Source organism: Miniopterus schreibersii (genome assembly GCF_964146895.1).
Source record: "Miniopterus schreibersii genome assembly, chromosome: 9".
NCBI classification, from domain to species: domain Eukaryota; kingdom Metazoa; phylum Chordata; class Mammalia; order Chiroptera; family Miniopteridae; genus Miniopterus; species Miniopterus schreibersii.
The window spans coordinates 62,731,252-62,747,877 of NC_138118.1; the positions used below are offsets into that span (position 1 = coordinate 62,731,252).

Below are 16,626 nucleotides of genomic sequence, written 5' to 3' on the forward strand. Positions count from 1 at the left end.
TTTAATTGGTATATGGCTGGGAGTGGAAGTACTACTCTACTGGCATTGGAAGAGAATGGGATTCGATTTCACAAAGCTGCAACGGGGGAAGATAAACACACAAACCAACTGGTAAATAAACTATTTAAGTCATAGAAGTTCTAAAAGAGATCTCATAAACCATCTTATCCTTCCCTATACTCACTCTGCATGTGAATTCCATTTATTTGACTATCAAGTATACCATTGGTGTTTGCAGAACTGGCCTTCAGTGAACACCAGGATTGGGCCAGATATTCCGTACCTTAGGAAAGGGCTAACGTATTGATTACCTGTTCCCCTTGACTTCCAATTCCAGGGATGCCCATCGGTCCTTGGGGTCCCACAGGTCCCAAATCCCCCTGTGTAAAAGGTAAGTCAGAAATATGAAAAGAAAATGAAATTTCATTCTTTCATACTTTGCTAACCTGGAATTAGTCTGCATTAAAATCTATCTTTACATGCTTAAAAAAGTTCAACATGGAAAGTTAACAAACTCCATTCCTTTTAAACAATTTAGTTAAAATTTACCAAAGTAGTTAATGGTGTTTTTTCTATTTAGTCTAAATTGGTGAGAATTTGCACCCATTTATATTTATCAGTCATTTTTCTCATGAGAACCAAAAATTCTTGAATGGTTGTTATATGGAGTTCAGCTCTAATTCAGAACTGGGTTATTCTGATTCATCACTTGATTGCTTATCACTTGGCAGGCACTGTGCTAAATGCTTTTCATGCTTCATCTCATTTAATCCTTACACCACCCTCTAATAGTAGACATCCCCATTTTCCAGATGAGGTTAAGTAACACCCTAGTCAGAGGCAAGATTCAAGTCCACTCTCTCTGACTCCAGAACCCAACTCATAAACACTATTCTGCAAATATTCACCATACTCCATAAGAGAGACCCTCTTTCGTGCATTGTTATTTACACTTAAATAACTATATCAAAACAGCTTTCTTATTTTGTACCAATTATATGTATTTGAGAGCCCTTAACATAGAGGTATTTATCTTATCACTTGAAGTACAGACACCAAAGTCTCTGAATCTAATATACAAGGTTGGGCAAAAATTGGTTTACAGTTGTTCACACAGAAAATAATACAATAATGAATCAATAATAATATAAGAATATATTCTGTGTTTAACGTACTCACAACTGTAAACCTAACTTCACCTCACCCTATATAGAAAAGGACAGAAAAGGAAGAATGGGGGAAAGGAAAAGGAAGGTGGCATTGATTTGGTAAGGGAATAGCCGGTGACAGTTTTGCAATTACTCTGTGATAATGTCCTGATATTTCAATGTGTTTTCTTTGCACAAGCTCTAGGTATAAAAATTAAAATGCGATGTCAACAATACTTAAAAGAGTTAATTTACTAAGGTCATAAAAAACTGGTTCTGTTATACTGAACTTTCACTGCTCCAAAGGAAGAAAAAGCATCTTACATATTTTTAGAGTACTTTGGAGCTTAAGTTACAACTAAGAATTGTATTACATCTAAAATGTGTATAACTCACTATTTACCACTCTCTCTGCTATTTAAATACAGATTCCTGAAGAGACCGCTACCAGTAAATTATAGAACTAAGTAATTCAAGATTGAAACACAACACCTAAAATAATCTTAAATACCAATCATCATTCTAATATAATATATAATATAATGATATGCTTAGAGGTTCACATATAAATGACTCCAAATTGATATGAGTAACTGCTGCTGCTTTACCAATTACAATGAAGGCTGGCTCCATTTTTCTCACCACCTAAGTCATATTCATTAAAATACCCAAACTTAACATTGCCCCCACTTCCTGAGAGTGTCCAGTTTAGAGACATTTCATACTTTCTTAGACATTTGCCCAAATCAACTAATATATAAGCCCAAATCCTATGAAAAAAACTTTCATCTTCTTACTGAGTTGTGATAGGTTCCCACAGTATGTGGTATCTTTCACTGAAATGAGTTAATAAACCTAAATTTGTTCAACTATTTGTGATTCTTATTGGTCCTTGCTGGAGGGCATCAGTGCTAGTTTTCTTAAATGAGTTATCTTATTTCAGCCTCCTTTTAAGGTAATATTTTTGAGTGCGAGCCTAGGAGTGGATATCCGCTACTCTAAGGAGGTCAAGTCATGTTTTCAACAGCTATTTTCTTTACTAAGTAGGAGTCTCTTCTGCTAATGTTTGGCTTCAAAGGAGCTTGACTGAAGATAGGGCTACTGGAAGTCAGAACCCAAATAAATGAGATATTACTATAAATATATAGCATGGGAATTTCCAGATCATAATTCATCCTACACAATAATATACCTCACATATACTTGATTTAGAATTAAGTTGACACCTGTGTGGTGTGGTTGTCAGGATGTATACAGTTCATAAATATACATATATAACAAAATTTTTAAAATAACTATATTGGCATATTTTCTATTATATATTCTATATGCAGTACCTTGTCCCCTTTGATTGATAGGCCTTGTAGTCCTTGTGGGCCAATTGGTCCTTCAGAACCTTTATCACCCTGAAAGTATATGGGAGAAACATCAGTGCACTAATAAAAATCAGAATTTTACAACAGTTAAAGCATTCAAAGCAACCAAATTTACTGCCCACTGCAAATAGGTAATTCTAATTGACTCCAAGATTTGTAGCTTGCAAAAAATATTAGTCTTAAATAGGAAAGACCCTGTCCAAGCAGAACACATATGCAACACTACTAAAGGTAGAAAAGAGCTCTATTCCCAATATAACCAGAAATATCTGGAGATGGAGAACCTGATCAATCACAAAGTCAGTCCTCCATCTCCTCAACATTGCTACAACTATACCCATCGCACAATGGAAATTTGTCTCTTGTATTAGTATATGAACTAATACTTACTACAGTTGAATTATTTATTAAAAGTTTTATATCAGAATGTATAAACATTTACTGAAAATTTAGTTTTTAAAAGAATTCATGTAAAATCTTCTTGGATAGAATCACATGACCTATGTGAACAGCTCTAGTTGTAATGTAGTATCAGTGAAGTCATAACAGTGCATTTGTATGAAAAATAAACCATATAAGCAATCAGAAGTGGCATTCATCTCAGGAATTGATTTGAACCAAGAGCAAAATCAAAGGACATTTGCAAGAAACCTAAGAAACAGTAGAATATACCTTTGTGTCTCTCTATTCAAAACAGCCCCAGGTGGCACATAAAGCAAACTCCCATTGGTCCTGCTGATATTTTGAATATTGGGTTCTTCTAATCATTTCCACAGTATATAATTGTATACAGCTGACTCTAAAACAACACTGAATATACTGTGTTGTTTCTTTGATGAGATAAAGGACAATGCACTGTGTGGGTTATTATGAACAAGGGGGTACCATATGTCATGTAGTTGAACTAGTCACTAAGACATACCTTCTTGTACACTTCTTAGTGTTTCATGTATTCATGTCTCATTTATTTCTTTATCTTTAAAACAGATTATAAAGAGAAGTAATTCTGGCTATTTAAATTTTCCAGGTTGTTTGGGCTATACATATATAGAAATTTATTATATAACAAAAAATAATTCAAGAAACTATGTATCATAAATCTTCCTGAAATGTAGTGCCAAATTGCTAGACTCTGTATCTGATAGTAACAATTGACATTTTATTAGTCAAGGGTGTTAGTTATGTTCCTTTTATCTAACATATTGTTTCCATTTATTATGACAAATTAAAATTTGTGAGTTGAAAGGGGCCTCTCTGAAAATTCAACCCAGCAGTCACTCAAAATTTAGTATGAATTATTTGTTTTAGCTAACTACTTTCCCTCCAGCTGAGATTCAGGTTTCTCATAGATCACTGAATATTGATCATGAAGGGAGAGGCTAAGACTGAGATGCAGTTTTAGAGCGTGAGGCTGTACTGAGAAGGTCAGAACGTAGCGACCTGACCGAATGCAGTGAAAGGTCTTAGTCATTGAGAAAAGAGCATGTGCTTCTCTGGGCAGTGTGTGTATTCATGCATGTGTGTTTGGGGGAAAGACTTTAGAAAAGAAGGAAGAAGGACTCCAAAATTTATCCTTACTTACTCTGAAATTTTGTTAATGCTGCCCAAAGTATCTTGGAAAATCATGTCCCATGTGGCCTTTGGCAGAGGTGCCATAGATTGTGAGTAAACAGCCTAGACAAGGGATCAGCAAACCAAAAGTCCAGTGGCCAAATCCAGCTCACTGCCTGTGTTTTGTAAATACAGCTTTATTGGAACACAGTCACACTCGTTCATTTATACTACATTGTTTATGGCTGCTCCCATGATACAATGGCAGAGTTAAGTAGTTGCAACAGATAGCATATGGTTCACAAAGCCTAAAATATCTACTCTCTGGCCCTTTCAGAAAAAGTTTGCCAGCCCCTGGTCTAGAGGAACTTCAGCTCCAAGAATTATATGTGGAAAGCAGTGGAAACCTTTAAATTCTCAATTGCCAGGTAAAAGATTGGTCTTTCATAACATTTTGCTCCTTACGGTAATAAGGTTATTCCCTTTTTATTATACTAATGGCAATACTGTTACAAATCAGTTTACTAGCCTGTTTTTTTAATCTATGTTTCACAAAACAAATCTGTGGGCAAAGCTTCATCATAGCTATGCTCTGTGACTCATCTACTGGACATAAAGATGCTCTCACTGTGGTTTTAATGTCTACAGTCCAAGAGATTTTTCTAATACGCAATAATTATATAAAGTAGACATCTGTCAATTACTTATTCATGATTGCAAAATTCACTGTCGTCTCATGTCAAGGGGAACTTTACATATTCCTTCATTTAATAGGGTAAAGTTGGTCAGGAAAGTATTTGACTTCTGATCATTGGACACATTTCTTTAAATTTGTAATTCACAATGACACAAGACAAAGCACTTTTGCTAGTACAGACGGTGCTGTTACCTTTGGTCCTGGGAACCCTTCTCCCGGTAAGCCCCTCTCTCCTTGTGCTCCCTCGGGACCTCGGGGACCCTGGTGAGAATAAAGGGATAAAAAATAGGAATAGAGAGGACAGGATAATGGGAGGAGGAGAAACAGAAGGGAGGAGAGGAAGGGAAAGAAAGAAAATGGTTATATTTCAGTTCACATGGGCATGGCAATGATATAGTCCTATTCAAGTCATTAGTAAGAGTCCTTCTAGTAAGCTTCATACTAGTCAGAATTATAGAGTTTTGAAGAATAATATTCCCATTGTATTAAATACTTCTTCTACTTGATTGGCATATGATGTTCTATTCCGGTGTCCTCAAACTAGTGGAAAATGGAAATAAAGTGATGCATCAGGTAAGGTATAGAAAATAAATCCTATGAGGAAAAGCTAAAATCTAGGACTATATGGCCTGGAGATGATGCAGAGTAATTCAATAGCTTAATTACTAGGGGAGCCCTGCAAAGAAACCAGTGCACAGCTATTTTAAAACTTTAAATTCTGTTTACATGTGTTTTAATTTCTATCCTCATAAATTTGAGCTTAAACTTGAATTATTTCAAGAACTAGTTGAATCCCCTGGAGGTTTATGTGTAAATAGTAATCTTGACCAAGGGAAATATGCTTTTCAACCTCAATAATTAAAATTAAGAAGCTTATGTAACTATCGCTCAGAAGGGCACTAGGAAAGGTGAGAACTTCTCACATAAGGAAAGAAAAACAATGCAGTCTCAGCTTTGAGGTAGACGGGCAGGAAAGGTATTCACTGAAAATAAAAGACAGCAGTAATGTATTCACTTAAACACCAGGAATTCTAAAAGGCTACAGATTTTTCCTCTTGGTCTTCTTGGCCAGCAGGCCAAAAAGTAGGACAGGGACTAACAACAGGAATCTTAGAAGTGCAAACTGGAGCTTTTCTTTAAATGGGCCTAAAAAGATAATTAGGACTCACTTGCCAGGGAAGTAAACTTGTGACAGAACAAGAGCCACTGAGCTGCCCAGCAGACGCTCTGAATGGTCTTGGGGCTGGATCTGCAGTCAATCAGGGTAATTGAACAGATGCTTTCTATGCAAACCAGGAGGCAGAATCAGGATGGACCATTATGCTAATCAGTGACTGAGCACAGTTATGGATTTATAAGAAAAAAGCTTACAAGAAAGCTTGCAAGGACTGTATCTCAGTGTTTAATTCCCCCCTCCCCCAATACGATATATTTTAAAACACAGTCTTCTTTAGTATTTATGCATAGTCAATTTAGTAAAGGTTTTAATTAAAATAAAAAACTAACATTTAATTCCATTTAAATTGCTGTGTTTATGGGAAAACCTAGTTTTTTAGTTCTTAATAAAAGCATTAATATTCATGACAACTTACTCTAATGTTAGAGCAATTAACTAGGGGAAAAATAAATACAAGCATGAAAACTGGATTGCAAACCAGACAATGTCTAGCTAACATCACACACTCTACAAAAAGAAATATTGACCGATTATCTTCTTTCCCAATGATATGACAAATAAAAATAACACAATTTTTACTAAATGCAAAGAAGTCTATTTTCCAGTTCATTCAATATTTTTTTTCATTCAATTAATATTTACCAAATGCCTAAGAGGTGCAAAGCTCTGTGCTAGGCTCTAAGAAGAGCACACAGACCTGCTTTCTGTCTCATGGAGTTCATAGTCTTGCATGATAATTAAAAGCAGATTTTGGTGTCATTTGGACTGAGTATTAGCAATGTGACCTTAAACAAATAATTTAATCTCTCTAAAGCTCAGCAAACTCATCACAATGGTGGTAACAACAGCACCTACCTCAACCTCAAGTATTAACGTAAGGATTAAGTCAGAGAGATTTAAAGCTTTTATATATTAAGCACACAATTAGTATTTCCTATCACTATCAAAATTATTTTACTTGAATCAGTTACTAAGAATGTCCTTTTATGGACATTTTGACAAAAAAGGTAGTCTCAGCATGAATGGTTGATACTATCAAGAGAGGCCTGCTGCACAGGATAAACAGGGATCCTTCCTTCTCTGCATTTCTAGAATACATCAGCTAAGGTGAAAATGAAAATAATAGAGGCTTTTAGGAGCCACGTGTTCCAAACTGCTGAGAACAAAGAGTTAATGCTGGTGAGCAATCACTTAGGAGCATTTTTAAAAATGGAGAGCCAAGGTTCAGTTACTGTAAACTGTCAAAATAATATTCCACACCATCAGCGTACTCTCAAGTTCTCTAGTTGAGCAGTTAGGATAAGATAGGATTGTTAAGCAGAGAAGAGAGAGAGCAGATACTTGGGTTAGATGAATTATATTTTTAATTTATTAAGACGGGATCAATGGATTATTCTTTAAAGATAGAAATGCTTCTATAAAAAACTCAGTGTCCTTTTCAAAGGCCATGAGAATCAATTGCAACTATGACATATTTATTTGGTGTCTAATGGATACCTCTAATAAAAAAATATAATAGAGGAAACTCATTATCTATTATTAGCATAGTCTGTCAGTGAAATGCTTTGTTTGAGACATTAGCAAGATAAAATATAATTATCCATTATTTTATTACTTTCCTTAATAATCTAAATAGTGTAGATATTTAATAAAGTGTTTTTTAATATACATGGCAAGCATTAAAGATAAATATATTAAATAATAATAAAAATTGTCTATAATATTCACACATGCCATGCACTTTATTTTTAACCTCAAAGTAATTACAGTTTTACTTCAGGGAGTAATGTTTTACTAGTAGTGCTTTGACTAACCTCACACAAAAGAACAAACAGATCACCCTGAGAGTCTGAATCGATTTCTTTTTCATGAATCAGTCACCTATGAAACCAGCACAAAATGAGTGGTAATCAAATAATTAAAGATGATAGTTTCTATATTTGTTACTGGACTATAGACATAAAATTGATTTTGTATGTTCAGCTTGCATCCTATGACCTCAGTGAATTCAGTCATTAGTTCTAGGAGGTGTGGTATAGATTTCTGGGGATTTTCTACAAAGACCATTATGTCATCTGCTAATAGGGACAACTTTAATTCTTCTTTGTGATCTTTATGCCTTTTATTTCCTCTTCTTGCTTTATTATGCTGGCTAGGACTTCTAGAACTACGTTGAATAAGACTGGTGAATGCAGAAATCTTTGTTTTTGATTTTGCCTTTTCGACATTGAGTATAATGTTAGCTGTAGTTTGGGGTCTTTTTGGTTTTTGTTTGTTTGTAGAAGTTGAAGTTCCCTTTTATTCCTAGTTTCTGAGGGTTCACGAGGGGTTTGAATTTTAAATTTTGCTGAATGTCCCCGGCCTGCACTGCACAGCGATTGAGCATCGACCTAGGATCCAGGAGATCAGGGTTCGATTCCCTGTCAGGGCACATGCCCGGGTTGTGGGCTCGATCCCCAGCAGGGGGCGTACGAGAGGCAGCCGGTCAATGACTCATCATTGATGTTTCTGTCTCTTTCCCTCCCTCTCCCTTCCTCTCTCTGAAATCAATAGGACATATTTTTTTTTAAATGTTGAAGTTTAAAAAAAAATTTTTGAATGCTTTTCTGTTTCTTTTTATATGATCATGTAATTTTTTAGCCTATTAATATGATGTATTATATTGATTAACTTTCAATTATTAAATCAGTCTTGCATCCAGGAATGAACCCCATATGGTCACGTCATATAATTCTTTTTATATGTTGCTGACTTCTATTTGCCAGTATTTCGTTAAGGATGTTTTTGTCTATATTCATGAGGGATATTATTCTATAGTTTTCTTTTTATGTATTGTCATTGTCTTGTGTTGGTATCAGGGAAAAACTGGCCTCATAAAATAAGTTGGGAAGTGTTCTTTCCTCTTCTGTTTTTCTGGAAGAGATTATGTAAACTTGACTGTATACATAATGTTTTATGTCTTTTCAAGAAAATCTAAAGCACGTGTAGCAGAATATTAAGATTTGGTTATCTGGTGGAAGTTCACTAAATCCTCTATATTTTTTAGCAGCTCATTTTAAAAAAATTTATTTTTTTAGTTCATTTTTATTTCCACTTATTCTGAGCACTGATAAAAGATTCTTGTTTATTCTGCTTTTAAAATCCTAGATTCTCTGCTGTATTCCCTGTACACATGGCGATCTATATGTGCCTGTGTCTTTCTTTCTAGTTGTTGTCCCTCCAGTTTTCTAGGTTACCAGCCTCTCCAGTGAAAAACTAGCAGTGTCTGCAAGAAAGCTGATTTCTTCTCTCTCCAGGCTTTATCATTAAGGGCACCATCTAGTTAGTAGAAACAGACTTCATCACTGATCTCTAGATAATTAATCTAGTATATCTTTCCTCTATAAGATGTGTTCTTTTTTGAATTAGTGCACGTAGACATTAGTGAAAAGCTAATCCTCAAGCAATATGCTCCCATTCCACTCATAGAATACAGCTGGGAAGCACACTTCTGTTACTATTTACACATGAGGAACTATGCGATGCACAAACAAATTGGGAGTTCAACTATGTTTCCGCTTGTACCCCAGTGAGTCAGCTATTGTTCTTTTCTAGGACAATGCTTACTTGAAAAGTTAAGAAGCTTCTTATGCTAGAATGGTCATGTTTTATTCATTTCCTCTTCAGATCTCTTTTGCTAGAAATATTTTTTTTCTTTTCCAACAAAAAGAAACTTCAAAGCTACATGAAGTAGAACCTGCAAATAACACAGGTATGGCCTCTCTACCATCATTAATATCAGCTTTAGAGTCCACTCTTGGATTGGGTAACGGGCAAAACCCTCATTGTCAATGAATTTCTCATAGTTACAGGAAAGTAAATTACAAAGTACAGACATTAGGCCTGAATCCAGATCTCTTATCTCCTAGGAAATGTTGACACATAAGAATTATCCTTCTTGAACAAACCGATTCATCTTGTAAGAGATTACAGTAAGGGAGAGCCAGCGGTACATATCCTACATATATACAGGTGGGGCAAAAGTAAGTTTACAGTTGCTTGTATGGAAAATAATACAATGATTAATAATAATACAAGAATAAACTGTTTTGTGTACTCACAACCATAAACCTAGTTTTGCCCCTCCCTGTATATGTGTGTGCTTGTGTGTGTGTCCCTCTTTCAAACATTATGAAAAATGACACTTATATCTGGTTCTACCATATTTATTGTCTATTGTTGTCCAAAAGATACAAATGGACTAACTGAACCATTTATTCTAACCAGAAGGAGCACATAACTATGTCTGTTCTTATTCCATCTAGAATTTCTTGCTACTTACTGGCTGGCCTGGCTCACCAACGCCAATTGGTCCCGGAGCCCCTGTTCTTCCTTCCTGGCCTCTCTCCCCCTAAGAGAAAGAAATCATCAAATGAAAGTTTGAGTTTTAAATATAGAAGAAACATAGCACAAAATACTCTAAAAATTTCAGCAAACATATATAGCAAAACAGCCAAACTTTTCTCATTTCATAAAGATTTTAAGAAATCTGGAGGAGGAGGAATGGCTTGAATTGAAGTGAACAAACTACCCTAAAATGTTCAGCATCCCTTCTTGTCTAAGAGCAATATGGCACGTCCGCTTTCAGAAACTGCTGTGTAGTAATTGCAGGATGGTCTATGTGTGATTCATTTTGGCTACTGAGAGAACCACGCTGGCCATCCTCACGCTGTTCCTGCCCCCTCGCCACCACCCTGGAAGGCTGCCCTTCCCCCCCATTCTGTTCCATGTCACCTCTCCTCTCAGTTCTGTTTCACACTTTATCTCCTTCAGAAACCCGTCTCCCATAACTCCACCAATATAAACTCCACCTTCCCTGAAGCCTCAACCTTCCCTGTGCTGTTGTGTAAATGCCATCCGTGGTGACAGTTGATTACATTCAGAGTGTACTGTTCTGTCCCACTCTCTGTTTCAGTCCTGCATCAACATCTTTTTGGCCCCAAGACATAGAAAATCCATTTAAAATAAGCTCTATTCACCCTGCACGATGCAGAGGCTGCAGGGTGTTGGTATTTCAGTCCTTTCTGGTTCCCCACAAACCTTCCTGTCAACGTTAACTTTTCAGTGTCATGGTTCTTCTGGTTTTGGCCCCCATAGGCTTATTTACTGTGAGCATGTGATAGTTGATGTGTGAAGGTGTTTCACGTCCCAATAACATTTTGCATGTTAACTTTTCAGTGCATGGGAAGTCAACAGAACCAGATGTACATTGGCAAGAAGGTGGGTATTTGAAGACAAGCAAATTTTTTCATCCCAACCAAAGAACAAAATGCATTGATTATTCTTGTGGTAACTGCCCCTGACCAGGGCACTCAGTGTCCAGGTATCCCGACTGTAAGTAACTTCTGCAAGCAGCCTCCTTGTACCTATGAGGGCAAGGCTGAGCAGAATTTAAATCAAAGCTCCTCCAACCCCTACAATAAATTCAAAAATCATCAATGGGCAAAGAGTCATGTATCTTTACCTTAATACCTTGCTGTCCAATACCAGGGACTCCCGGAGGACCGTAAGGACCAGGAGGACCTGGCTCACCCTAGAGGAAGAAATAATGACATGTTAGCTAAAGTAAGTAATATTTGTTGGGCAGCTCTTAGATTCATAGTGATGTGATAGGGGCCTCGAGGGCAACAATGAAAACTAGTACACAGTCTCTGCCCTCAACGGTTTACAAATCAGTCAGAAACACATCATTAACCCAGGGTGGAATTGTCCACTGGGCATAGTAGGCGCAGTATTTAAGGCTCACAAAAAATGTTTCCATTTTTATTTTTTAAACCAGAATTTAAAAATAAACATAATAAGAATGAATACATAAAATTGAATTCAGTCTGGATTTTATTTATCTTTATATCAGCTCAGTTGTAAAACACTATTTTTAACATATTTTTAGGAAGGAGGGGCCCACAAAGGCAAAGTTTTTAGGATCCATGAAAATTATAATGCAGCCCTCACTTGTTCATTCAACAAATCTTTATTAAGCGTTTCTGGCAGACATATATTATTTTCTACCCAATGACCATCTTCTCTCCTCTTTCCTTCCCTGCTGTTAGAAATCTGACCTGTTTGGGTCATGGGCAGCTATTCTTTGCCCTCGGGATGTAGGATGAATGAAAATTTGTCTAATGCAAGCCTAGAATCTCCTTTTCCTTGGCCCCTGGCTAGTCTAGGTTGGCCCTTTGGCTGAGTTCAGACAAATGTAGGGATGTTATTGAATGCAGAGAAACCTTTTGCCTCAGCCTCCTCTTACCTTCTTGGAGCTGTGATTGCTGTCTATAGCCTTGAGGCAACAGTCTCTAAATGACTGCCAACGGTTGAAGAGGGTGATGCAGAAACCATTTAAAAGAGCCTGCCAAGCTCCTGGAGGACCTCATTAAGCTACTGATTCTGCCCTGGACCATCTACCTTCAAATATTCTGTCTGTTCAACAAAAAGAGTGCTTCTGATGCAAGTCACTATTAGTCAAGATGCCTGTTACTAGAAGCCAGGGCATTTTCCATTAATGCTTCTACTATGTAGCAGGCCTGGCATCGAATTCAGGCCTTACAGAACTGAACAGGAGCGTCAAGCTCATCCATTTCACAGATGACGAATCTGCGTCCCAGAGCGGTTACTTCAAAATCAGTTCCTTGTGAGAGTTTATGATGCTTTGGCATGTGAGTGGATTGAATTTAAAAGTACCTTCTGTTCATCCTTTTGAGTACAAGTCAATTTGGCAGGTAAATCAACTTCAATTTTTCCCTTTCAAGTTCAAGGTTGTAGTTCTTTGTCTACCTAGATTAAGTTTTCTGGAGCAGCCAGGTAACTGCCATTGTTATTTTTGACGTGTTCCTGGCCGTGGAATTTCTCTCTATATAATATCAGATCAAAAGTTCTCCCTCAATTTAAAGCTGTTTTCTTAATCTCAAAGTTTGATTGAAGTGCTAGAGAATATTCAGTTTCCTAAAGAATCCAGGTTTTCACTTCAAAGAACCTTTTCCTTACAACCTCTTGTGCTGTCCACTCAAGTTGGTATCTCCTTGTCAGTTATACTGCGTGTGGTGATTGCGTCCATTACTCAGCAAAGGAACACCAAGTACATGCTACGTGGAGGGGAGCAAAGGAAATACAGAGATGTTTAAGACATGGTTCCTCAACTCAAAGCACTAGTTAAAATGTTAAATGATGCCTGGCCAGGTGTGGCTCAGCGGTTGAGTGTCGACCTGGGATCCAGGCGATCAGGGTTCGATTCCCGGTCAGGGCACATGCCCGGGTTGCGGGCTCGATCAATGACTCTCTCATCATTGATGTTTCTCTCTCTCTCTCCCTCTCCTTTCCTCTCTCTGAAGTCAATAAAGATATATTTAAAAAATAAAAATAAAATAAAATGTTAAATGATGATAATAATAACAATAATAATAATAATGATATAAGCCCTAAATTCCTTTATTGTATTTATTCTCTGACCCTTTTGTATGTAGTTTGATTCTGTAATGGGTCAGAAGGTTGTTAAATATTGTATATGTCATACATATTATATATTTAGAAGAGAATTTAAAATTTTTTTAAGTAGCAGAAGCTCTGTCCTACTTAGTCCTTGCCTGTGTGTTTGATCTAGAACAAAGGAGCACAGGTTGGTGAGAAAGCTTCCTCTGCTATGCACAAGGCAGCAATGCGGTTGTTACCTTGAAATGTGTAAGCCAGGAGAATCAAGAGAAGTAACGGTCTTACTCTTGAGCCTACGAGCTCCCTTTAGCTTTAGTCAAGTATCAGTAGCAACTGGGAGATTTCTTAATATTGCTCTTTCGGGGAAATTACAAGGATCTGAAGCTTACAGAGGGATTGCTTTCCCCTACCTGAGCACAGCCCTGTAGTACATACCCTCACATTTCACTTGTTTCAATTGCTTTCTCAGGGGCCTAGCATCTCAGCATTGGACCTGCAGGCCAGTATTGGCCAGCAACGAGCGTTTCCCTTTTCATACTTCCCCTTTCCCTTTCCTACAAAGATTCCTGAGATGCCAAAAAAAAAAAAAAAAAAAAGTAGTCCTTTTTGTAAAGTACCACAGCTGGGCAAGACAGAACAAGAGAGGAGAGTCAGCACTGTATTCCGAATGATTTTCTGGGAATTTCCAAGGCAACACAGCCCTGGTAAGACTCCAGACTTGATTCCTTTTCTGCTATTATTCTTGCCCCGACCTGCACCAGCAAACACACACACACACACACACACACACACACACACACACACACACACACAGATGAATGCCCTGAGTATTACTTATTATTTCTCTACTTCACTTTCTTTAACCATCACAGGCACGTGCAAAGAGGACTGGGTAAAAGCGGTGGCCCCAGAGGGCCTCTGTTTCTTACGACGTCCAGCGAGTGTGAATGTGCGCGAGCAAGTGCAGGGGCATCACTGAAGTCAGGTCGGCCACTTTGGTCCTTCTCAGAAATTAAAAACTTTTACACTATGGGCCTCAAGATTGAAGGAAGCCAATGCTTAATTAAACCACCTATTCCCAAGGACTGCCCCGACACTTTATATGCGTTATTTAATCTTCTAACAATCCTAGAAAATAGGTATTTTTCCACAATATGATGTTGAAATATAATCTCCACATTTTTTAATCTATTTTTCAGCGTGTATGAAATCAGAGGGGAAAAAACAGCTTTGGAGTCAGCCATTGTAGTTGAATACTAGCTCTATAATTTACTAACATTTTGAGCTTTTGTAAGATCCTCAAACACAAAATGAAGATGATTATATCTACCTTACAGGCTTGTCGAGAGGACTCAAGATATTGTCTGTAGAATATCTAAGTCATAACCAGTCACGTGGTAGCTGTTTAATGGGTGCAGATTCAGTTGTTATTCATCAGGCTTTCCTTGAGCACCAGCCTGATACTGAGCACCCGGTTACATAATTACAGACATAAATCAGGTTGCACCTGCACTTTCAGACACTTACAATCTGGCTGGACAGAAAAATGAACATAAAACAAGATTAAAGCATGTAAATTAGGTATTATAAAGACATTAACAGAGCATGTAAGACTCTGAGGCAGAAATGTTTAATTCTGCCTTAAGGAATTGGGAACATTTCATATAGTAGAGGTGATATGTGCTCTGAACAAAGAAGTAGGAATTATATCTTGTCTGGTAGAAAAGGGGAGCAGAAGTTCAGGAAAAGGAAAGTATATAAGACATAAAATGATTCGAAATGTTCTGGGGACAGTAAGCCATGGGCTCAAAAGGACAGGAATGAGGTGACAATAGAGTTACTGTCTGGAGCAGTGCTGTCCACTAAAAGTACACAATGAGCCACACATGTAATTTTAAATTTTATAGTAGCCACATAAGGAAAGTAATAATATATTTCACTTAACCCAATATATCCAAAATATTACCCTTTCAACATATAATCAATATAAAAATCTTATTAATGATTTAATTTTTCATTATTTTTAATGCTATGACTTTGAAAGCCTATGTGTATTTAACATTTATGAAACATCTTAATTTGCACGAGCCACATTTCAAGCGCTCAGTAGACATATATGGCCATTGTACTGGACCCCACAGATTTAGAATGATTAAATCACAGGCTGGAGGCTCAGGTCAGAACCACGGAGAGTACCAACAATTAAATGAAGTGGGAGTGGAAGAACAGAGATGTCTTGTGGGAAGTTGGGAAGACAGTGGCCAAGAAAAAGAAATGTGAGCTGACAAAAACAGCGTAAAGGAAAATCAGGAAAAAGAGATTTTTAAAAGAAACTCATAATTTCCAAAGACAAACTCATATCTTCCATTTGCTGTTTTGATCACCTTCCAGCATTCTCTATCTCAGGAAAGGGCACCACAGTCCCTCCATGGGTCAAGCCAGACCCTAGGACTCATTCTGGACACCTCTCCCTCCCTTATTCACCATATGCAATGCATCACCAGTGCCTGGCAATATGCCTCCTAAATCTCTCTCAAATCCATCCATCTTTTCGATCTGCTACCATGTCTCTACAGTCTACCCCAAATTAATATCATCTTCTGCTCAGACTACAATAAATTCCTTAGTACTCTACATGTATGCATTTCAGCACACTCTAATTTATTCCCCTCACTGCTGCCAGAGCAGCCTTCTCATTTGCATTTTAATCTGAGTAAAACCCTTCAAAGCCTTTCCCTTCACTCTTAGGGTAAAGACAGAGCTCGTTACAAGGCTTTTAGCTCCTGTACAGTATGGTCTTGTGGCCTTTCCTATCCCATCTGTTATTAGTTCCTTCTTCACACGCCACCCTGGCAGCACTGACCTTTGTTCAGTTCCTTATACTTGCCATGTTTCTTTCTGCCACAGGATCTTTGCACGTACTATTTTACCTATCTGGGATATTCTTACTTCCCTATTTTCCTAGTCAATTCTCTTTTTTTAAATTTATCTTTATTGTTGAGAGTATTACAGGTGTCCCATTTTTTCTCCCCAATTGACCCCCTCCACTCCACTCCCACCCCCTCCTCAGGCCTTCACCCCGTTATTGGCTGTGTCCATGGGTTATGCATATATGCATATTACTTCTTTGATTAATCTCTTCCCACCCTCCAGCCCCCTTCTCTCTTTCCTCTGAAATATGATCGTCTGTTGCATGTGTCAATGTCTCTGGATCTA

General features: G+C 37.4%; 1 protein-coding gene across 1 annotated transcript in view; it reads right to left on the reverse strand.

Annotated features, from left to right (window-relative positions):
• The window catches only part of COL28A1 (collagen type XXVIII alpha 1 chain), a 139,362-nt gene that overhangs the window by 84,445 nt on the left and 38,291 nt on the right, over positions 1 to 16,626 (reverse strand). The window contains exons 12-16 of the mRNA XM_081147142.1: positions 11,453 to 11,521; positions 10,271 to 10,339; positions 4,965 to 5,033; positions 2,486 to 2,554; positions 312 to 380 (exon numbers count right to left, since the gene is read on the reverse strand). Of these exons, the coding sequence (XP_081003268.1) occupies positions 312 to 380; positions 2,486 to 2,554; positions 4,965 to 5,033; positions 10,271 to 10,339; positions 11,453 to 11,521 (345 nt within the window). The remainder of the gene's footprint in view (positions 1 to 311; positions 381 to 2,485; positions 2,555 to 4,964; positions 5,034 to 10,270; positions 10,340 to 11,452; positions 11,522 to 16,626) is intronic.